The 23,579-nt window shown below is 37.5% G+C and overlaps 2 protein-coding genes across 4 annotated transcripts; both read right to left on the bottom strand.

The window, feature by feature from the left end:
- Positions 1-5,449: 5,449 nt before the first annotated feature.
- Positions 5,450-7,748, bottom strand: LOC116019993 (cytokinin dehydrogenase 7-like). 3 transcript variants are annotated; one of them, XM_031260419.1, is made up of 4 exons: positions 6,925-7,748; positions 6,337-6,606; positions 5,971-6,233; positions 5,450-5,882 (listed from the first exon to the last, which is right to left on the bottom strand). In XM_031260419.1, the coding sequence occupies exons 1-4, from the start codon at positions 7,663-7,665 to the stop codon at positions 5,567-5,569; spliced, it is 1,590 nt and encodes a 529-aa protein (XP_031116279.1). In that variant the 5' UTR covers positions 7,666-7,748; the 3' UTR covers positions 5,450-5,566. The 3 variants fall into 3 exon arrangements, with proteins under 3 accessions (XP_031116279.1, XP_031116287.1, XP_031116296.1); XM_031260427.1 differs by having other exon boundaries at positions 5,610-5,829; XM_031260436.1 differs by having other exon boundaries at positions 5,699-5,882; positions 6,008-6,233.
- Positions 7,749-16,191: 8,443 nt separating this feature from the next.
- On the bottom strand, positions 16,192-17,205 carry LOC116021122. The gene has a single exon (XM_031261768.1). It carries the CDS (start codon positions 17,203-17,205, stop codon positions 16,192-16,194), a length of 1,014 nt encoding a protein of 337 aa, XP_031117628.1.
- Positions 17,206-23,579: the final 6,374 nt, after the last annotated feature.

The raw sequence follows: 23,579 nt of genomic DNA, 5'->3' as shown, positions 1-23,579 counted from the left end.
AAAGGGGTATTTATTATATTACGGCTATCACTACTAATAAGTAGTTGGCTTTGAGTTGTCCATCATTAACTATCAAAATTCCACCGCCTTTAGCTTTCATCTAGACTTTTATACTTTAAAATTTTGCACATACAAAGTATAACATTTTTATACCCTAGTGAAAACTAATTATAGAACTGCTCACATTAACATAAACTAAATAATGTCATTAGTCATTATCGAATATGTGACTCATACAATAATTCACTTGAAAATCCTCTTGAATACATGAGTTACGTTGTAAATGTGATATTTGATTAGAAATATATATTGCCTGCTTTTCACATACATCACATTTGGTTTTCGTTTTCTAATATTATTAGTTTTGGATGAAAGTGTGTGTCGTCAACTTTCAATCACATTTTCATTTACTTTAAACTTTATTTTAAATAATTAGACCATGCAGTAATTCACGTGGTTTAGTGAGGGCATAAAGTGTTTTTTGACTTAAAAAGAAAAGAAAAGGAGAGTCCATGCATGCATGGCACATTAACCGGAGAACGTACGTAACGTATATTCAAGCCAATATGCTTTTGTGCATTGGGCAAAACAATGAGCTAGCTGAGCCACCCTCAGCTTTTGAGCTTAGGCTACTTCCATTTTAAAAAATCAATTTGTGTAAATAATAAATGTAAGGGAATGTAGCAAGGTGCTTTTAAATATGGCATATCATGATTTATTATTCACTCAAAATACTTATATTATTAGTATATTATGTAAATTGATTCTATATGTTTGACCACTTTTAGTTGTGAGTCAAAAACTCAAAATATATGTTCTCACATTCAAATTAATAATTAATTAAATATTATGTTTAAAGAAAATTGTTATTTTTGTACGTAATTCTTACCCATGCTCATATTTCATTCATCCTTTATCTTGTATCTAAATTACTATTTTAATTTCATTCTTAATTATTGAGTAATTGTTATTTGCATCCCTTATTATTGAACAATACTTTCTATTAAGATTCTTTTCACTTTAAAATTAAACGTTTTAATTGGTTGTAGCTTCAATAATATTTATATCGTGAGTCTTTAATTAATATGAAAGTTTGAGTAGGAAACGTATGGTTGAATTCCCCTAACAATTTATACTCCCCAAATTTAAGGAAATTCAACTGTTTCATCCTCAATTTTTCAGGCATATATACGTGGAGAGTTGCAACCAATTAATTAAAGTACTTTAGAGTGAAAAAGAATCATGATAGAAGAGATTACATACCCAAGAGCTAAGGACGAAAATAACTATTAACTATATAAGAATTATAAATACAAATAGCAATTTGGATAAAAATATTAATGACAAAATAGGAGCATGAATGAGAACTAGGGACAACATGCAATAACATCCTACCATGCATGTCAAGCATGAAATATGCATGGTACTTGATGGAGTTTAAGAAGTGGTTTTCATTAATTAAAAAAAATATATAATTGGATGATTGGTAAATAGCTGTTAGTTGGTTGGGTTAGTGAGTTTAACTGGTTGATATCATTAGTTGATTGTAGAAAAGTGTTTGGTAAATTAGTTGTTAGCTGATAACTGATTATTACATGCAAACTGACTTTCTCAAAAAATTGATCGAAAAAGATACTTTAAACAGTTTTTTTTTTTTAATTTTAACATTTTGGAGCAATAAGTTAAATAAAAAAATTAATTAAGCAAACACTCATATTGATTGTTTAACCAATTCAAGTCAAGCAGCTAATAGTAGTTAAATAAGATAAAATTGACTGATAAACTAATCATATTACCATTTAAAAAAAAAATAGTGCCAATATCACAAGCTTCATATTTTATATCTAAAAATTAAACTTTGGAAGATGAGATGAAGTAACATAATCTAATATTATTGGAGATTTGCAATAGAAAAATGGAAAGGATCGGAAAAGAAGGGGCAGCAAATCATCTATAGAATTGAGAAAGCTAAATAAATATATATATTTAGTAGTTTGGATCATCTTTTTCAGGTGTTTGCATTGCATTGCATGAGATGAAAAGAGCAGAGAATCTGATACTCTCCTGCAGCTACCCAATATTATATATATATATATATATATAGCTTAGACTTTGCTAGTAGCCTAGAGACTAATCAACTTAAACCCGCCATGCAAACTAATTAATCTTGTTAAAAGAGCTTCCTTTTGAATTCCTGTCGTTACTTAATAAATCTTAATTATTTATTAGATGCCAAATTACACTACTTTCATATTCTTCATATATATGGATGTGGAGAACACAACTTTTCAGGCATCTTTTATTGGATTCCCTTGGATTCACTTGTACGGCCTCAATTCTCTGCAATCTGCATGCATATATAAGAACGGCGATATGATATGATCTTGATTTAATCAACTTCCTTTTTCATCATCCTCAAGGTCGTCTTGTTTCCCGGGTTGATTATATTGGGGAATGGAAGGCTTTAGGTTAACATATGTTATTAAAAATTGTAATAATTTTGAGTTCCATATTGTAATTTGCTTCTTTTTTTTTTTTAAATTCATTTTTTTTATAACTATACGTACGTCATTTCTTTTTCTTACCTTAACTGAGAAAGGATCACAAGGATGACCAGCTCAAACCAATAGGTTATTCCGGCATTCTGAAAGTCAAATTTAAAACATTATAATTATCAAGTTAACGATCAGATAAACTTATTAGTTGGGATTGCTACTAAAGCATCACTTTGATCTCTAGTCAAAACATAGAAAGGCGGTTTAAATAAAGCTATATTAAAACATAAATTTAAGTAAAAATTTTTAAATATATTACTATAAAATTTTGCACTTGTTCAAATACTGAATTATAGGAGTGTCCATGCGAGCTGGCCTTGATCCGTCCGTCCCACCACAGATTGTAGTTTCGGCAAACCAACTTGTGAAGCCCGCTAGCTAGAATTCTCCATCCTTAATGTGTGTGTGTGTGTGTGTGTGGGGTAGAGTTCAATGTGAGTATAGCTTCTCATGCGGTTGAAGCACCTAAAGTATTAAAATGGCTCACCTTAAGTATACAAACCACACACCTTTAGCACACAAACAAAGCACCTTAAGAACACAAACCACACACCTAAAGTTTTAAAATGACGCACCTTAAATACACAAATTACGCACATTAAGCACACAAACAAAGCCCTTAAAGAACACAAACCACTCACCTAAAGTTTTAAAATGGCGCACCTTAAGTTTCAACAACTGACGCACCTTAAGAAAGAAAATCACGCACCTAAAATTTTAGTTCACGCACTTTAACACTGACACACCATAAACACAAAAATCACGCACCTTAAAAAGGAAAGCATAGCACCTAAACATGGCAACTACACAACCGCACCTGAGAAAGCCACCTGCATGGGAACCCATTTATATATATATATATATATATATATATATACACACACACACACATACATATATACTGTTAGCCTGCGAGTTGACCTACGATCCACGTAGGTCAAGCCTGGGAGACCCACATTTTTGCGATCCAAAAATTTTTAGCCATAATCCACCACACTATGGAGAGGTATAGGGCTGACTGGTAGGTTTTGACACACTTTAACACCCCTATTGTAAAGTGTTTATCATTACTTAACACATTCCTGTAATATTTAAGTTTGTGTATTTTCTTTCACTAGATAATTTAAAATTTTCTAATAATATGTGGCGGCTACAAATCTATTTTGCCGCTAATGCCTCTCTAAAAAGACTAGCCTTCCTCATGAGTACAAAGTCAATTCAATTAACCAATAAAATTGTGTTACAAGGTAATTATACAAATACTATGATAGCTAAGAAAGTTATATTGCGTGTGTATTTTAATTTAGCACTTTATAAAACGTTTCAAATAAATTAGTCATTATTATTTTATAATGTTGACCCCATCTTGGGTTAATATCCAATACTCCATAAAAATCTCATCCAACCATTTTTGAACCTTAAAATTGATCTTTTCTGTCTCTTTCATTATGATATAAAGCTAGCTTTCACAATTGGATTGGTCAGCACTTCAAACTCTACATACATACAATCATTTTCAACTATTTATTATATAGCCTTTTATATGAACCATATATCTTGCAAGCAATATCATTAATAACCTCATGATTTTTGCTATTTATAGTTACGTTGATCAACTCATTTTTGTAGCATGATTGAATACCATGATAACAATTAAAATAGACAAATTAAATGTCTTTGCATTGTGTTGTTGTTGTTCTTATTATTGTTGTGGTTGTTATTATTATTATTATATTTTTTTCTAAGAAAAGCAAGAAATCATCTCTAAAAACTATCCTATCAAAAGATTCTCTCTCAATGTACAATAGCAAATGATTAATAATATAAGAAAATTAAAATTAAAATTAAAGTTAGTTGTTGGCTTTAACTAGCTCTCATAGCCATCAACATGTTGCCTATGTATACCTTTCATACAAATGGGTGCCATCAATGCTATTACTAGTCTACTTTTAGAAAAGCTAATACTCATTATTTATGTGCATGCAATATAACGTTAGTGTGACTATTTAGAGTTGTGAAGTATATAAATAATCACATCAAATGTTGAATGATGGATAAGAATTTATAATTGTGATTGAATTTGTCAAGCAACTAAATTCAATTATTACACCTTCATTATATCTCAAAAGTTCTTATCTATTTATCTTGTTGCTTTGGTAAATAATTAATAATAAATTTTTAGAAAAGTGAACAACCTAGCTAATTCATGCCGTGAAAGTGTTATCTAATTTTTATCCTTTTAATCCTTGATCTCATTCTACATCTACAATGTTTAAACTCTTTAATAGATGATGAAATTGTTTTTATTTTTTTTTAAATATGAAAAAAAAAACTCACCTTAGATCGTGTAATTTTTTAAACTGTCACATGACTTATGACTTTTCATAATAAGGGTACGTAACTCATTATTTTATTGCTTGATGACTTGAACTATAGAGGATCGAGATTGAAGAATGTATGAAATATTACTGTTCAAAGATTTTTATTTTAAATGATTTTCATTTCCTTTTAAATTTTCAGTCAATCTTAATATCATTTTCAAATATTTAATTAAAGGAATTAATCTTGTAGTACAGTAGTTTAAATACCCATTCATTATGTAAGAACAAAAACTTGTGTGTGACCGTCTCACGGATTGAGAACTTTGACTAATGAAAAAAGGTTGAATCTCCAAAATCAAGGCCCTCCATTGCCGTTAGTAAAACTCAATACTGATCGAGTTATTGTTCCCAAACTTTAACTCTGTGATCAAATGAGTTGTCCATGCGGACATTATTATTATTTTATAAAGAAATATAATGCGGTAATGATAAGATGGTAGAATCATTGACATGGCAATTAATAATAATAACAACGTGATAGAGTATATGATAAGTAAAGAGTGGGAACAATAGTTTGTTAATTATATATTCTTGTTAAAATAGAACAATTACAAAAATAAATAAAATAAAAAGAGGATATAATCAAATATAGACTTAATGACTGACAAGACCAGGCCAGTGCTGTATATATTACAGGAGTTGTTGATTCCTAGTAAAGATTTTCTGTCCTGGAGCCAGGATAGCCCTCGGATCAAACGCAGATTTTCTGTCGACGAATCTGGACCATTGATCCCCAAAGTGTTGCATCCATTCATCCTTGAAGCTGTAGTGAGGAAAGTATAATTTGAAATCGAGCCCACTATTTCTGCAAAATTGCACAATTTCCCTGTTTTGTTCTAATTCTCGTAGTGGGGGCCCATTCGAGCGTTGAGGACAAAAACGGAGAAGTGCAACTAGATAGAAGATTTCACTGTCAGGCAGTACCACTGAAGTGCGATTATCCCACCTATTTTACAAAATAAATAAATAAATAAATAAAAGAAAAAAAAACATCATAAGTTGTTACTATATTAAAAAAAAGACAATATTCTTACTTGCTGCGAAGCATGGGATAGATCAACATAGGACCACCTATTCCATTCTTGAGCATCTTTTTAAACACAACACGATCAAAACTAGCAATGTTTTTCTTCGAAATGAAGAGATTGAGCCATGGATGTGGAGTGTCCCATGTCCCATTGGCTCTCGCGTGCTCTTCCACTTTCTTCACTCTCAATAAAAAATTCATATAACTTACGTCCACTTCAAACCTTAACTTTTTGCAATATCTCAACCCTCCAACCAATCTCTCCACCTTCTGCACTCGATCCACACCATTAATTAGTACTTGTAATTGTAATTAATCAATTGTAATAAAGAAAAATCATAGAAAAAGATAAAGGAAATATGAATAAAATTACCTTATTAATGGCCGAGGGATGATCACTATTTTTATAATGTAGAGCCATTTCAAGACAATACAAAACAGGACCAGCATCTTTAGGTATAAAAGTTGGGTTAAGCTGATGATCGGAATTCAATGGCACCGAAGACCACCCATTCACTGGGTCATCACTATTTACAAACACAAAACCTTCCACATAATCAAAGGACTCGTCTCGAGTCACTAACGATTCTGCATCTTGAGTGAAGTCCTCGAACGAACTGTACACTACTCTTATCCATCTCACCTATATATTTAAAAATAAGATTAAACATAACACATTTTACTAAGTTATAATATTATATGAAACTACTAACATCTAGTGTATTACAGTAGCGATATCTCTATTTAGAAAATTTTATATTTTATATTTTATTAGAAGTATTAGAAGAGAAGATAAATTTGTCCGAATATAGTACTCAATTACAATAAATTAGTATTATTTTAGGTGAATTTTATAATATCTTGTAACATCATGATGTGTATTGTACACAATACAAATGGCGGGTTACGTAATAAAATATATTTTAAAAATTGAAATTAAAAAAAATATATATATACTCACCATATCCGGGACGGGTTGAAGCATGACCCGAGCTCTAGTGATGATACCAAATTGGCCGAGACCACCAAGAACGGAGTAGAAGAGTTCGGAATTGTGGGTTTCGGAGCAGACGGCGATATCTCCGTTTCCGGTGACGACTTCTAGCTCCGTTACATTTGACGTTTGTGGGCCGAAACGGAAGGCCTGGCCACTAACGCCGGCGTTAGATAACGTCCCGCCCACCGTTAAGTCCAGATAATCGGTAAACGAGCGGGGCGCTAGCCCGTGCCCCGAAACGCACCGTTTCAGCACCTCGGACCACAAAGCCCCGCCGCTGACGTCAGCGTAGGCCCCGCCGCCGCCGTTGCCGCATCGGCGGACGACGGTGATCCCGGCGTTCTCGCAGCCGCCGACCAGCGATCTGAGGTTGACGACGAGGCCGCGGTGGGCCATAGCCTGGCCGTTGATGGAGTGGCCGTTGCCCCTGGCGGCGACGGTGAGGGAGGGTGACCGTAACGCCAGCCTAACCACCCGCGCCACGTCATCGGCGCTGGCTGGGCTCACGACAGCCAGCGGCTTGACGGCATGCAAGCCGCCGAAATCCTTAGCCGCTAAGCTCGCGGAGGTGGGGCCGTAGTCTACAACCCCCTGGAGGTCGGCCAGGGCATCGCAGACGCTCAAAACGCCGCCGTTTTCACTCTCCGGTATTGAATCGGCAGATTTAGTTTCCGACGAGTAGCGCTCCATTAGAAATGCTGTCATTCTTCTCTATCTCTGTTTAAATGTATGCAAAGAATTGAAATGTTTGGTGGTTTTTTGGTTAAGGAGAATAGAAAATTTTGAAATCTGGGAATGGGGTTTGGAGGTTTGAGGAGGAGGCTTTAAATAGCGGCGGGATTGGTAGTGGAGGTGGAGGAGGAGGGGATGAAATGGGAAAATGTGAGGTTGGCATTGCTGCTGATGCAATAAAACAGGTACGAGAAAATGACTTCTAGTGTTTAACTATAAACTCAATTTCTCATCATTTGCCAAAATTAGTATGAGATTGTCTTACAAATTATTATATGTGATATAGATTGAGTAAATATGAAAATGTAATATGAGTTTGTGAATTATATAAGAGTAAGTGTAATATTTTTACATTTTACTTTAAAAGTATTAAGTTTTTTCTTACAAGTATTAAAACAATTTATTCCTATTTAGTATTAAATTTTTCAGTATAATTAAGTATTACATTTCTATCTATACAGATCTATAAAACGATTTCACAAGAGAGTTGCTCTTTCTTAATAATCTTTAGTAACAAGAAAAATGAGTTTTTTTTTTCTTAATAATCTTTAGTAACAAGAAAAATGAGTTTTTTTTTTTTTTTGAGCACTATTGACTCTCTTACAATGTAAGTATTAAATTTCTATCTATACAGATCTGTAAGACGATTTCACAAGAGAGTCGCTTTTTCTCAATAATATTTAGTAGCAGGAAAAATGAGTTTTTTGACGATTTCACAAGAGAGTCTCTCTTTCTCAATAATCTTTAGTAATGTAGTATTTGATTATAAATACTTTCTCGACCACTATTTGTTCATACATATTTTCTCAACCACTTTTTTGAACCTCCTGAAGCACATAGAGTCAAAGCCTCCACACTTGGGTTCAAACCTGAGACATCTCATTTGAGAAGCCGCTAGACCACAAAGCCTTTGGCACACTCCAATGAAAAACTGATAAAACTATTTTTTCAAATCAAAGAATTTGCCTAATCTATTTAACTAATTTTTAAAATTTGGAGAAATAAAGAAAGACATGAACAGTAGATCCACACTCCAATTCCTTGCTACATTATTTTTAACTTTTTTTTTTTCTTTTTTTTTTTTATCAATTCCTATTTCCTAGAGAAATAGAAAACTGATATGAAGTAAATAGAAAAGTAGTTCGCAGTCAATTTTTCCATTAACTAAAAGATAATAGTTCCGTCATAATAAATTCCTAGAGAAATAAAAAATGGATATGAAGTAAATCCAAAATTAATTTGCAGTCAGTTTTCATTAACTTGAAAAAATAATAGTTTGGTACTTTGGTCATAATAAATATGTCTTTGATCACTCCGACGCTCCTCTTTCAAAATTGGTAATTCGTTCTCTTTCTTGTCGATAGCTTGAAGTTGGCGGGTTTCTTCTTCTTGATAAACAAATTTCCTTCTTTAACAAATAATTCAATTTATCCTCTTTGAAGAGCATTATATTGTATGTCATCAAGCTATTTTAAGAAAAGGAGTGATATACTTTAATGTTCATGATGATGTCATAATTTGTTAATTGTTATAATCGATAAAGATATTAATCTAAAAAAAAAAAATTAACCCTATCCTCGTAAAGAGGTCAAATTAAGTATAACATTTTATAACTCTAGACGTTGAGTGTATGCATTTCTAAACTGTGCCTAGCTAATTCGTAAAGAGCAATATATTATTATGGCAACGACGATGGGACTGTGCCTAGCTAATTCGTAAAGAGCAATATATTATTATGGCAACGACGATGGGACACCATTGCCATTTAACCCCCACACACGGGACACGCACGCACGTGCGCATATATATATATATAAATTGCACCCTCGTGTTAAGATGCAGGCCAAATTAACTAATATACAACCGTGCATAAACATAAGATAAGAACTTGAGTAATGTTTAATGTGCATAAATAAAATTTATTTTTTTGGACAACAAGGGAAACTTGCAGCCATTATCCAAGGGTCAGAGGATGTGTACTGAATAAATATTACATTGCTCTTATGTGTTAGTTCACAAACCACATAGAAGAAGTAAACACACTAGGAAGACCTTATGCGAGTATGCGAGAAATTCAACTAAGAGGGGTTGGCATTACACACACACAAACACACGCACGCACACGCGGGTGACAAGGGATAATAATAATAATAATAATAATAATAATAATAATAATAATAATTATTATTATTATTATTATTATTATTATTATTTATACTTAGGTGAACCCAGGCCAACTTCATTCGCTGGACTAATTCTAAGCCCAGAGGACCACACCTCTAGAGCCACTATAAATTAGAAGTAAATTATGAGTAACGCAATCAACTCACCGGTCAGACAACTCTAATCTTTATATGCGCACAAGAGATCAAATCACACATTCCATCATCCTAGTGTTTTCTCATCCAGGTTTTCAATGGCAGGATAATATTATTTTGTCTTTACTTTTTATGGTCTTTGGGTGGAAAGGTAATTGAAGACCTAAAGTTGACATTATTACAATAGTGGAGTAATAATTCTGGTCAATTTTAATTTTAAAGACGTACAAATAAAAAAATATTGTACTTACGAGATTAAAATGGAAATAAATTCTCAACTGTAATGGATTATGTCTTAAAAATTACATTTTGCATTTAAAATGCCATAGATTTTAAAAGTGAAACAAAAAGAAAATGTAATTTTGAATTTTTGAGAAGAAGATATATATATATATATATATATATATATATATATATATTTTACGTAGTTGATGATGTGTTGAATCATTGTGGATCACACAATAATTATTGTTTTGTTTGATGAAAAAAATTTAATGATTAGGATGGAGTAAAGAGTGTTGAATGAAACAAATGCAATACACTGATTCTATACATACAAAAACACTTGTCGTGGTCTTACATATGTAAACCCTGGCCTATAGGATGGCTACTCTTCGTTCATGGTTGCGTCTACTTAGAATGATGACTCAACTTTCAGCACAATGACACTCTGTACAACATTGCATCTTCAAACCTCTTTTGGATAAAAAAAAAAATCGAAAAAAAGAGGGCTAAGGATAAAGTAGAGTCTTGTTGATAATTAAGGGTGTGTTTGGTTCTGGGAATCGGAACTGGTATGAGTATCAAATACTTGGTAAAAGTAATGGGTTTTTGTGAAAGTATTTTGCATATTTGGTAGTAGGGTGGAATGAGAATGATTATTAATAGTTGGGGAAGAAAGGAAGAAGGGAAATGAAACCCTTATTAAATAATGGTATGAGTTTTTTCAATTAATGGGGTATTCCAAACACATAGTAGTATTATAAAAACCTATCAATTAAACAATAACAATCACTTTGATACCTATATCTTATACCAAAACCCGTCAACCAAACGCACCCTAAGTTATTACGGGTGTGGTATGTGCGACTAGTTCACCATGATTTGTATTTTCTAATAACTTTTTTGAATTAAAGGAGTGAAAGTGTTAATATGAAAGATATCGAGAGAGTGGGTGAAATTATCTCTAATGACAACCAACAAGTCGTGAAAGCGAACCTTATTTTGGCCTCAATATAGTAATTAAGTACAACGAAGATATATAGAGACTTAGAAAGTGAATGATTTTTTGTTTTGTTTTGTTTTGTTTTGTTTTTCTAATTGATTCTTCTTTTACTTTATCTTTTGTGTGTGGAATTATTTTGATACAATTTTTTTTACCATTTCACTTAACTTTACTTGATTACATTATTGTATATGAAATATTATAACAGTACCCTTTGCTTAGCCACATACTATATTATGGTGTGAATATGTTTATTTCATTTTGTTTATGTAAGGGAAAAGAGTCAAATAGAACATTCAACTATATGAAAAATTATAATTAAGCTTTGATTGTATGGGCAGCTCAACTGGTCACAATGGTGAAGTTTGGGAGTAAAGATTAGGGATTGAGTCATGTCTTAACTTATTTGTAGTAAACTGTCCAAAAATGGTCATATGTACCTTTATATATATATATATATATATATATAAAATGTTGGAATCTTTTGTTTGGATCCAAATATCTTTAATTGGACTTCGAATAATTTATTGGTCTTGACTTTTGTTGCAAGGTCAAAGCTTTGACTTTTATTTTGTGAACTCGAGTCCAAAATACACAATTTACATACTGAATGTTCATAATTTATAATGTTTATAATCAAATGTTCACAAGTTACATACTGAATGTTCACAATTCAAATTGTGAACATTCAGTATGTAAATTGTGACGAGTCCACCCTACAAGGTGCAGTGGATCCATATACAGGTATAACTATTGTTTGACTTTGTAACCTCCTTCATCGAATTAACTAGTTTTATTTTAAAAATAGTAAATAATAATAAATTGTTCCGGCCTAAACTAATGAAGGTGTGATCCTGGATGACGTACAAAGATTTTAAACTAAATATAATAATTAAAAATGATGAAGATTATATAATAAATTGATTGCATTGACCATGTAATTATATGGTGTTTCTCTACTTTAATTTCATCAAACGTAATTCAAATACTAAAATAATAAATTATTGTGATATCTTCATTCTTCAACCTCCTAAAGTCAGAGGTATTGCATGTTTTTCATCACTTACCACGTTTTTGAGATATTGTAAGGGGTTGACAATATTTTCAAGTTTCAAGCTAGATAGCTACATGCAAGGAATCCAAAGTCAAAACCCTTCCAAAAAATATACTCATATTTTTATAGTTAATTTTATATGTTAATCTATAATAATAATAAATAAATAATTTTATCAAACACTTTTTACAAAATAACTAATTTAATATGTGTTGATCAAAACCAGCAACTGCTAATTACCAAAAAAAGGAAAATTATAATTTATGCCTCTCACAAATATGTCAATTATTAATGTCACTCATGAATTATTAATGGTGTAAATGCTGTCTATTAATTTTCAAAATGTAACATATATTGTCCATCTATCCTCTAAATTATTAGTGGTGTAAGTGTGGTAACCCGCCGTTTTTTCATATTCGAAGATCATTTTTTCCTCCATTTTTCTTTCTTCGTTTGTTTTTCATTTGCCGACAACAATGTTTCTCCTTCTTCCTATTAGGGGAGGAGATCGATGTCATGTTTTGAAAATTGAGGAGCAACATTTACACCACTAATAATTCATGGGTGACATTGATAATTGACATATTTAAAATGGAATAAATTACAATTTTCTCCCAATAGAGGGGAGCAATTTTGATGATTAAATTAATTATATGGGAAAAAAAATAAAAATTAAAGAGACGCAAATACCCTTGTCTAAAATAGAGTTTTACCTAAAAAGTAATCGAAATGATCAAAAGTGTCCAAAATATGATAGTTTGAAGTGTTAAATGACAAAAATGATAGTATGAGACTAAATTTGGAATTGCCACCAAAGACAAAGTACTTCCGCGGGTAATAACTCTTTTTTGAAAGGAAAAACTTAATTCATTAAATCAGAAGCAAGACAGTCCACGAGAAAACCAGGAGGAGTATCCAACCACTCCCCGCAATCTGACTCAGAAAGGGCCGCCCTAGCAATATAGTGAGCAGCACAATTCGCAGATCGCCGTACAAAACCGAATTTGACATCATCTATCAAAGATGCCAATTCTTTAACATCGTCCACAATCAATCCAAAACCAGAAAAGAAAGAATTACAAGAAATAGCATTAAATAAAAGTTGCGAGTCTGTCTCCACATCTACGTTACCCAACCCAGTATCTTTCAACCAACTGAGAGCCTCACGCAAACTCACAGCTTCAGCCTCCTTCACTCCAAATGAGCCGACTAGTTGCACATTCTTAGCAGCCATAAAATTGCCATTATCATCACACAAGAGCCATCCTAACCCCATAACATTACGAACGCCACATCCGTGTTCATTTTTAGCCTCCCTCGCAATGGACGAACCCACCGCTCCGCATGACCACGAGCAGATTGTGTACCAAAAGATTGATTCGCTGCCCTCCAATTCAACAGCAGAGAGGCAGCACGTTGGATTACCAAGTTATGGTCAAAAGGGGTCCCACTCCACAAACTTTCATTCTTACTAGTCCATAACCCCCAACATGTCATTATAAAGCTATCCAATTGGTCACCCTTAAGCATATTAATACACTGAAAAAACCATTCAGAAGCATTATGGCAATGTACAGTACCTGGTAACACACCCAAAGTTGTCCAAATCTTTGTAGCTTCCCTGCACAACCCAAACAGATGCCATGCACTCTCCTCAACCACCCTACACATATGACAAGTAATAGCACAATGAACATGGCGATTCAAAAGAGCATCACGAGTAGGGAGGAATTGAGAAGCTAACTGCCAGCAAAAAGTTTTGACCTTGGGTGGGACATGCAACGACCATATTTTGCTCCATGGCCGATCATCCTGAATAGGAGCCGATAGACGACGATAACTAGACTTGATCGTGTAGTCACCCTTAGGGTCCCAATGCCAAACCCACCTATCAGAAGGTTTACGTCTGCTAATGGGAATATTTAGAATTAAATTAGCATCACGGGAATCAAATATATCTTGAACACAATCAAATCCCAGCTCGTACCTTGGACATTCATCAACGAAGCGACCGGTGCATTATACACTGACTCATGTAGCACAGTTTGGACATACGGATTATTATCATCTGGTAGCCATGCATCACTGCCAATAATAGAGTCCAACCCATTACCTATACACCTTCGACACCCATCACGAATCAACTCCTGCACTGCTAACATACCACGCCAAATATATGATGGATTACTTCCCTCTTTCGCATCCAAATATGATGTAGACGGATAATAACGAGCCTTGTACACACGAGCAACTAACGATGTAGGCTTAGTAACTAACCTCCATGCTTGCTTCCCGAGTAGGGCCAAATTCATCTCATGTAGCATTCTGAACCCCATTCCCCCTTTTGCTTTTGGAGCACACAGCCCATGCCAATTTCTCCACCGGATGCCCTTACCATTCCCCACGGTGCCTGTCCACCAATACTCATTCATTAGTGTCTCAATGTCTCTACACAAACCACCGGGCAGAAGAAATACCATCATAGCATACGCAGGCATAGCTTGTACCACATTTTTTAATAACACTTCTCGGCCCGCTCGAGACAGAAACTTAGCATTCCAACTTCTTATTCTGGCAAGAATACGATCTTTTAAAAAACCCAGTATCTCCTTTTTCCTTCTACTCACAAGAGAAGGCAATCCCAGATACTTCCCCGAAGTATCTCCTTCCGCCACACCAAGAGTTTGAGTCACGTCAAGTCTCATAGAATGAGGAACATTAGAGCTGAAACAAACAATTGACTTGTCGTAATTTATTTTCTGACCCGATGCATCAGAATAAACATCTAAAACTGACCTCATCATGGCACACTCCTGGGAATTAGCTTTGAAGAAAAGGAAGCAATCATCCGCGAATAGTAAGTGGGAGATTGGCGGAGCACCTCTTGAAACCCGCACCCCATGCAACATACCCATACTCATTTGTTTTTCAATTAATGCGCTTAGTCCCTCCGCAACCAGTAAGAATAGATACGGGGATAAGGGATCACCTTGACGAAGACCCCTTCCTGGAATAATTGGACCCAACTGATGTTGTTCATGAAGTATATGATATCTAATAGAGGAAACTGACTCTAATAGAATATTCACCCACCGCCGGTCAAACCCCAACTTCAACAGCATAGCCTCCACAAATTTCCACTCTACACGGTTATAGGCTTTACTCATATCAACTTTGAGCGCCACCACCCCTTCCTTACCCTGAGTTTTCCGTTTCAAGTAGTGATGCACCTCATAAGCGAGCATAATATTATCACTAATTAAACGACCATGACTAATTAAACGACCAGGAACGAATGCACTCTGGGCAGTCGAAATGATGCCATTAAGGAGGGATTTCAGTCTATTAGCACATACCTTTGCAGCTATTTTGTAAAGAACATTGCACAGTGCTATTGGGCGCAGGTCCATCATGCTCTCAGGTTTTGCTTTTTTCGGAATCAGCACTATATATGTATCATTTGCCTTAGCTGGTAGTTTAGCAGTTTCCACGAAAGATTTGCAAAAGCTAGTAACCTCCCCTCCAATAATGTCCCAAAAATGCTGATAAAAACCGGGACTCAACCCATCAAGGCCCGGAGACTTATCAAGATGCATTTGGAACACTGCAATACGAACCTCTTCGGAGCTTACTGGTTTTAGTAGCAAGTCATTTTCCTGAGCAAAAACCTTAGCCTGAATACAGTTTAAAACTTCATGCATATCCCCTTGTTCAGAAGTGAAAAGATTACCAAAGTAATCAACCATTATTGCTCCCATCGCAGTTTCATCCTCAACCCAGGCCCCTTCTGCATTCTTCAACCCCTGCAACCTATTCCTGCGCCTTCTTGCTTTTAGTGAGTTATGGAAAAACTTACTATTTGTATCCCCTCCCTTATACCAATGCTCCTTGGCCCTTTGCTTTTAGAAAATATGTTGTTGCTCAAGGAGGAATAGTAACTCCTTTTCAACCCGAGGATACTCCATCATGCTTTCACTATCATGCCTATTCCGTAAATAGGCCAAACGTCCCTTGCATTTTTCAATCTTACGCTGGAATTCCTTGTTGTAGTTTCGGCCCCAACGCCAAATATCACGACCACAGCATTCTACTCTCGTGATCACATCCATTCCTCTTGTACGTTCCCAACTTTGCGCTACAATCTCTCGACATTTATCTTCGCGCAACCACATATTGTCAAAGCAAAACCTTCTTCTACTTCCCGGCCGATTTAAAGACTCTGGGCTCAGCATCAACGGTAGATGGTCACTATAGGGGCATATCAACGAAGACGCTTGGGCACCGTCATACAACGACAACCAAGACTCGATGGTGAAAATCCTATCCAGCTTTTCCTCCACCATATTTGCAGTTCCCCTAGACCATTCCCATGTAAATTGGTGACCATCGAAGGGTAGCTCCCGTAAACCACAATCATTCACTGCTTCTCGAAAACCCGTAATCAACCATTCCGGATGGGGCAACCGTCCTCTCTTATCTGCTTGATTTAAAAGGTCATTAAAGTCTCCCATAATAACCCATGGTAAGTTACTATGTGTAGCCAGTGAACGTAGCAACTGCCAGGATTCTCTACGCCTATGTCTTTCGGGGAGCCCATAGAAACCCGTAAACCTCCAGTAGGGTTTACCGACATCTAGAGCCAACTGAACATCAATAAAATTGCTCGAGAAGGCAGTAACTTCCACCTCCACACTATTCATCCATAGAAGCGCCAACCCGCCCCTATGTCCAATTGCATCCACCACAAACATACTATCATACCCATTCTGAACACGCACCAACTCCATTTTCCTTTTATCCACAAACGTCTCCATTAGAAAAAGCACTTTTGGCCTCTTAGCACGGACTAGGTCCGTGAGAACACGAACTGCTGTCGGGTTGCCAAGCCCCCGACAATTCCAGGATAGTAGACTCATAATCCTAGGCGGGCTTGCACTGCAACGCCCGCCTCCGGTCCATTTTTTGAAACCATTACCTCAAAATCCATCACAGTAGCTTCCGGATCTTGGTTAGAGACCCCATCGTCAGTCCGTTTACGCTTCTGCTCACCCACAACCACAGTCGGAACATGAGTATGGTTTACATCAACAAACCGAACTAACTCATTAGAATCAGAAGCATTGTACAGTGGCCCTTTCCCTTTATCAGCAGATTCAAAAGGGGCAGCACCCGCTACAGCTTCCATGGCCGGAGACCTCCAACTCTCCCTGTCAGCATTCGACTCTGGAGCAACCCATTGTTGACCAGACGAGGGTGTTACACACCTGGAACCGGCTCACATCCATGCCCCAAAAGGCTTCTCTGCTAGCCTATCACGCCCATGAACAATTCTCGGGCAATACCTGTCGCCATGTCTGATTACCCCACAAAAGAAACAGAAAGTGGGTAATCGTTCGTAGCGAAAGTCAATAAACGCCCACGTGCCGTTGTCCTTTTTTAGCTTCATTTGCTTCCTCAGCGGTTTCGATATATCAATCGCCACACGAACCCTATAGAACAACTGCATAGATCCATCCCAATTCTTCTCATCCGTATGAACCAAATTACCCAGAAACGATCCTATTGCAGCCACCACCGTTTCAGACCGGAATGTATTTGTACCCAGAACTCAGCATGCTGAAGCAGAACCAATTCAGGATAAACTCCCGGCTGCAACCTCTGCATTACCAGCAGACACTGCTCGAACGTCCAGGGACCATCTGTAAGAACACGATCAATATCCAACTCATTATAAAACCGAACCAAGAATCTATGGGGCTGGAGTTGTCGCATGGTGACACCAAAGTTAGGCCTCCACACTCCCTCCATCGTCTCCTGGAAAAAAGCAAAACGGATTGGCTTCTCTGTAACTATCCGACACACCGCGTAGTAAAACCCTTCCCCTTCCGACCGTTCATCCCGGACGTTTGGTATTTGCATGGAACCATCATCGTCGTCCACATCGGTGTTAAGTTGTGTTTTAGCGGGAGGTGGAAAGAGTGTAGGTGAATAAAACGGGAAGAAGTTCCCGAGTGTCGGTCTCAAGGAATGGTAGAAAAGGATTTGGTAGACAAGGGAGTAGTCACAAGAGTTCCTCGTTTTCGAAAGCTAATCCTAAAAAGGTAGGGGTGTAAGGCATGCTAAGGTAGACAAACTAAGGTAAAAGAGCAAGAACAATCTATTTGGAAGGAGGGTTCGGATCAATCTAACAAGTACATAAACTCTTGATTTCCTATAGGTTTTCGGTGTGGCAATACTTAAGGGACATACTTGAGACAAAAACACAAACACCTAAGCCATTCTCATGGTCAAAGGACTCCCTTCTACACACTAGGGTTATTCTCATAACTCCTAAGTTCAAAGAGGCATGCTAGCAAACACCTTGTGTGCTCTATTTGTCTTCTAATCCCCCTTCTCTCAAAGGTGGGAAAGAAAAGTAGTTGGAGAGGTCTAACACACTCCATACTCTCGTAAGTGAGTGATTCTACCCTAATTCCCTAAGGCAACCGGCCAAGTTAGCCTAGAGTCCACACTAACACTCCAAAACACTATCAAGCATCCATTAAGCATCATTCAAACCTTACTTCAAGACATTTAGCATTCAAGAGATACATACAAGCTCAAATGATCCAAACCACAAGAAGTTTTAGCCAATCATTCTAAAAATCAAAATCATCATTGCAAATGTTCACAAGAGAGAGAACTAGATTCAAAAAAAAAACAAAGTGCAATTCAAGATCAAAGACAAAATTTAAGATCAAATCACTAAACAAAACAATAAAGCAAATCACAAAATAGAAATGGAAGATAAACAAAACAATAAAGCAAATCACAAAATAGAAATGGAAGACAATAGAAGAAATTGAAAGATTACTTGATTGCAAATGGAATTCTTCTACAAATCTCTATCAATTGCAAGTTGATGTCCACAATCTTCTCCAAATCTTCTATCAATTGCAAGTTGATGTCCACAATCTTCTCCAAATCTAGCTAGTTGAATGGGTTGATGTCCACAATCTTCTCCAAATCTAGCTAGTTGAATGGCAATATGAATGGAATTTTCTCCAAATCTAGCTAGTTGAATGGCAATATGAATGGAATTAAAGTGAATTGGGAGAGAATTTCAACCTAATTTTAGAGAGAGAAATTTTAGGCTCAGCTAATCTGGAAAAATGAAGGGGATCCCCCTGGAAAATGCCCCCAATTTCCTATTTAAATCGCGCCAACCGCCAAAAATAGACGTAGTGGACGCCCGACTGGACGCGCGTCCGCTGCGCGTCCAGCGGGATCCTGTGTGCGTTGCTTCAAATCTTCGGCGCAGGATCTTGGGATCGGACGCGGCGTCCGATGTGCGTCCGCTGCGCGTCCTAAGCAAACATTGCAACTTCAGAGGGCGATTTTTCGGACGCGAGGCGTCCGGTGGCGTCCAGCAAGCGTTCTAAGCAGACATCTCAAACTTCAGAGAGCTGATTTTCGGACGCGGAGCGTCCGGTGGCGTCCAGCAGGCGTCCGCAAGGGACTGCTTTGCACTTCGCGGCGTCCAGCAGGCGTCCGCAAGGGACTGCTTTGCACTTCGCGGATCTGGGACGTCGTCCGCAAGGGACTGCTTTGCACTTCGCGGATCTGGGACGTGGTCCGCAAGGGACTGCTTTGCACTTCGCGGATCTGGGACGTGGACGCCTGGAGACTGCTTTGCACTTCGCGGATCTGGGACGTGGACGCCTGGACGGTGCTTTGCACTTCGCGGATCTGGGACGTGGACGCCTGGACGGGCGCGCGTCCTAGGCGCGTCCGGCCGGTCCTTTGTTTCCAATTTTCGGCTCGTGTATCATTCTCTGAAATCTAGCCATTTTCTGCCTTTTTGCCCATCCTTTTTACCTACAAAATGATTAACCAAGTGTGAAACGGGATCCAATGGCAATATCAAGCATATTAATGTAATTCGAGTCCAAAACAAACATAAAGACTACCGATTACGCACAACGTGGCCCTAGAACGACCTTACAACCGTGACATCTTTTGCACTTATCAAAATTTCCACACTTTAGAACTTGCGTGTCCTCAAGCAAGCTATCATTGAATCAAGCAACATATAAGTGCAAAGGATGCCACCACTTTGATATGCAAGCAAGCTAAACCACAAGAATGATGCACACACTTGAAATCAATGCAATCCCCAAGCTATCATGAAAATGGGTTTTTAAACAATCCTTTGATTCTCAACAACGGCTATCCCAAGAACAAAACCCTTTGGCACAAAGTGAAGCATTTTGATTAACTTTCATTANTTTTGATTAACTTTCATTATCATACGGGTCAAGCATGCAATCCAATAACAGGTTCACCAACCATTTAAAGCGGGCCACTAGCCGAGCCAACTAGTGGGACCGATGTGCACAAACCAAACCTATTAGACCACCCTTGTAACCTCAAGCCCCCCCTAGATTCTAGCGTGATAAACAAAAAGGCTTAAAGGTTATCTACTACCCCTCAAGACCGACCATCGGGCTGCCCGATCTCACATGGAGCTCCATGCTTTTTCGAGAACTGTGCAATGGGTGCCCGGTCCCAACGGGATAGATCTCTCCTTTTCTCATTCCCCAAGATAACCTCATCGGGCTACCCGACTTCACATGGATATCCATGCTTTTTCGAAGACGGTGCAATGGGCGCCCGAATCTCAGCGGAATGGCTCTCTTCAATTTTCTCATCTCCCAAGACCTCGTATCGGGGCAACCGACTTCACGTGGATCTCCACGCTTTTTCGAAGACAGTGCGATGGTTGCCCCTCAACTTGCCCTAGCGAGACGGTTTCATCTTTTCAAATCCTAAGGTGGCCTCATTGGCCTCTTTTGGGGTTTTGGCCTCATTGGGCTCTTTTGTACAACTTAAAGTAAAGCATCACCTTCACAACCCCACACTACACCTTCGGGAGAGCAAAAACAAAAGAAATTAGGTTTATTTCCGGGCTTAGCAAACATTATATTACTAGGTTTGATAGGTGCACACTCCCACTTCGTTCCCTCCTTGACTATGGTCCGGGTTAAATGAGAGGTGAACATCACACAATCATGCAACAAATTATCCAATTTAAACAAGGGTATAAGAGTTTTCTTCCACGGGATAGTCCTAATTGAGAAACAAGGGTTCATTCAAAACACACATTTTACAAGCGAGATTAAGCAACGCATTCATTTCAAACATGTCCATTGTTCTAAGCTAGGCATTGCATTTGCAAATCAAAGTCTTTCAAGCACAAGTGTGCTTTCCTTTCCACACTTTAAACCGAACATCGTCCTCGATGTTCATACTATGCACACGGTGGAAACACTACAAAAGGTCTTGACCATGCAATGCCCGTTTCCACACTTTAGAAGTGTGCTATGGGCTACGGGTCACACAACATACTTTTATGAATGATTTTAAGACAAGCTAATGCACAAGTCATGCCATCACACCCGTTATCCACACTTTTAAAAGAAAAGCATATAGGTAAAAGAAGGTGTAAGCATATAGAAACTCCCCTATGGCATTTAAGATCTACATGAGTATGCTCATATCATCTCCCTTTTCTTTGCAATTCCCTGCACAACACAAGCTTTCAAACACATGGATTCACATTCGATTAGCCAAATTAAGAGATCATCAAGAGTAAAGATTCAATATTAAAAGTAAAAACTAAAAGAATAATGCGAACAAAACATGAATTAAAAACGAAGTATAAGTGCGTAATAGAACACGTGCCAAATTCAAAAAGAAATCCTATAACTAAGCAACTAGGATCATCAAGGTGCACTAGATCATACGCCCGATCCATCGGACTCCTCTCCAAACCGCCCAAGTGTGAGCCTCCGTACTTCGTATTCAAGCATATTAACCCGGTTCTCAAGTCTCTCTATAATTCCCCATAAGTCTCTTTGCTCTCCGCTATCTTCATCCTCACTAGGCCCCTCGGGTGCTATTCCAAATTGTAAGAAATCACCTATGTCTAGGGGTGTCATCGTGGTTGCCACCGCTTCATACGCAAGAGTATCCTCATATCCCAAGGCTTCACATAGCCTACTAACTAGTGGCCCCACAAAGATACTCTCACTATCCTCGTAGCTTTGTCTCTTTAAAAAGGTTTTACAAAGCTCTCCCATATGAATCGGGGTTCCCGTGTATATGCTCCAAAGTATGAATAACTCCCTTCTTGTAATATTGTCATTTGGAGATTGCCTTCCCAACCAAGAACGTGCGATAATATGCCACATTATTTTAAGCTCTGGGACTTTGATGTATTTGGCACTAGTGTAAGAAGGTCTCCAAGCTACCCCTTGTCTAGCAATGCCCCACCAAAATAAGTCGGGTTGATGCTCATTAGGGAAGTCGTCCACAAGATTTGCATACCATCCTTGATCTTGGTCATGCAACGTGTAGAATCCTAGTAAATTACNTTTTGATTAACTTTCATTATCATACGGGTCAAGCATGCAATCCAATAACAGGTTCACCAACCATTTAAAGCGGGCCACTAGCCGAGCCAACTAGTGGGACCGATGTGCACAAACCAAACCTATTAGACCACCCTTGTAACCTCAAGCCCCCCCTAGATTCTAGCGTGATAAACAAAAAGGCTTAAAGGTTATCTACTACCCCTCAAGACCGACCATCGGGCTGCCCGATCTCACATGGAGCTCCATGCTTTTTCGAGAACTGTGCAATGGGTGCCCGGTCCCAACGGGATAGATCTCTCCTTTTCTCATTCCCCAAGATAACCTCATCGGGCTACCCGACTTCACATGGATATCCATGCTTTTTCGAAGACGGTGCAATGGGCGCCCGAATCTCAGCGGAATGGCTCTCTTCAATTTTCTCATCTCCCAAGACCTCGTATCGGGGCAACCGACTTCACGTGGATCTCCACGCTTTTTCGAAGACAGTGCGATGGTTGCCCCTCAACTTGCCCTAGCGAGACGGTTTCATCTTTTCAAATCCTAAGGTGGCCTCATTGGCCTCTTTTGGGGTTTTGGCCTCATTGGGCTCTTTTGTACAACTTAAAGTAAAGCATCACCTTCACAACCCCACACTACACCTTCGGGAGAGCAAAAACAAAAGAAATTAGGTTTATTTCCGGGCTTAGCAAACATTATATTACTAGGTTTGATAGGTGCACACTCCCACTTCGTTCCCTCCTTGACTATGGTCCGGGTTAAATGAGAGGTGAACATCACACAATCATGCAACAAATTATCCAATTTAAACAAGGGTATAAGAGTTTTCTTCCACGGGATAGTCCTAATTGAGAAACAAGGGTTCATTCAAAACACAC

The sequence above is a fragment of the Ipomoea triloba genome, chromosome 1, assembly GCF_003576645.1.
Source record: "Ipomoea triloba cultivar NCNSP0323 chromosome 1, ASM357664v1".
NCBI lineage: Eukaryota > Viridiplantae > Streptophyta > Magnoliopsida > Solanales > Convolvulaceae > Ipomoea > Ipomoea triloba.
This window is presented reverse-complemented; position numbering and strand designations above follow the sequence as displayed.

Bases quoted from the DNA above. Each gene is read 5' to 3' on its own strand.
- LOC116019993 (XM_031260419.1), bottom strand. From the start codon at position 7,665: ATGACAGCATTTCTAATGGAGCGCTACTCGTCGGAAACTAAATCTGCC. The intron at 6,234-6,336 runs GTAATTTTATTC...GATCGAGTGCAG, and splicing joins ATCCCTCGGCCATTAATAAG to AAGGTGGAGAGATTGGTTGG. The intron at 5,883-5,970 runs GTAAGAATATTG...TTTGTAAAATAG, and splicing joins TATCCCATGCTTCGCAGCAA to GTGGGATAATCGCACTTCAG.
- LOC116021122 (XM_031261768.1), bottom strand. From the start codon at position 17,205: ATGAGTCTACTATCCTGGAATTGTCGGGGGCTTGGCAACCCGACAGCA.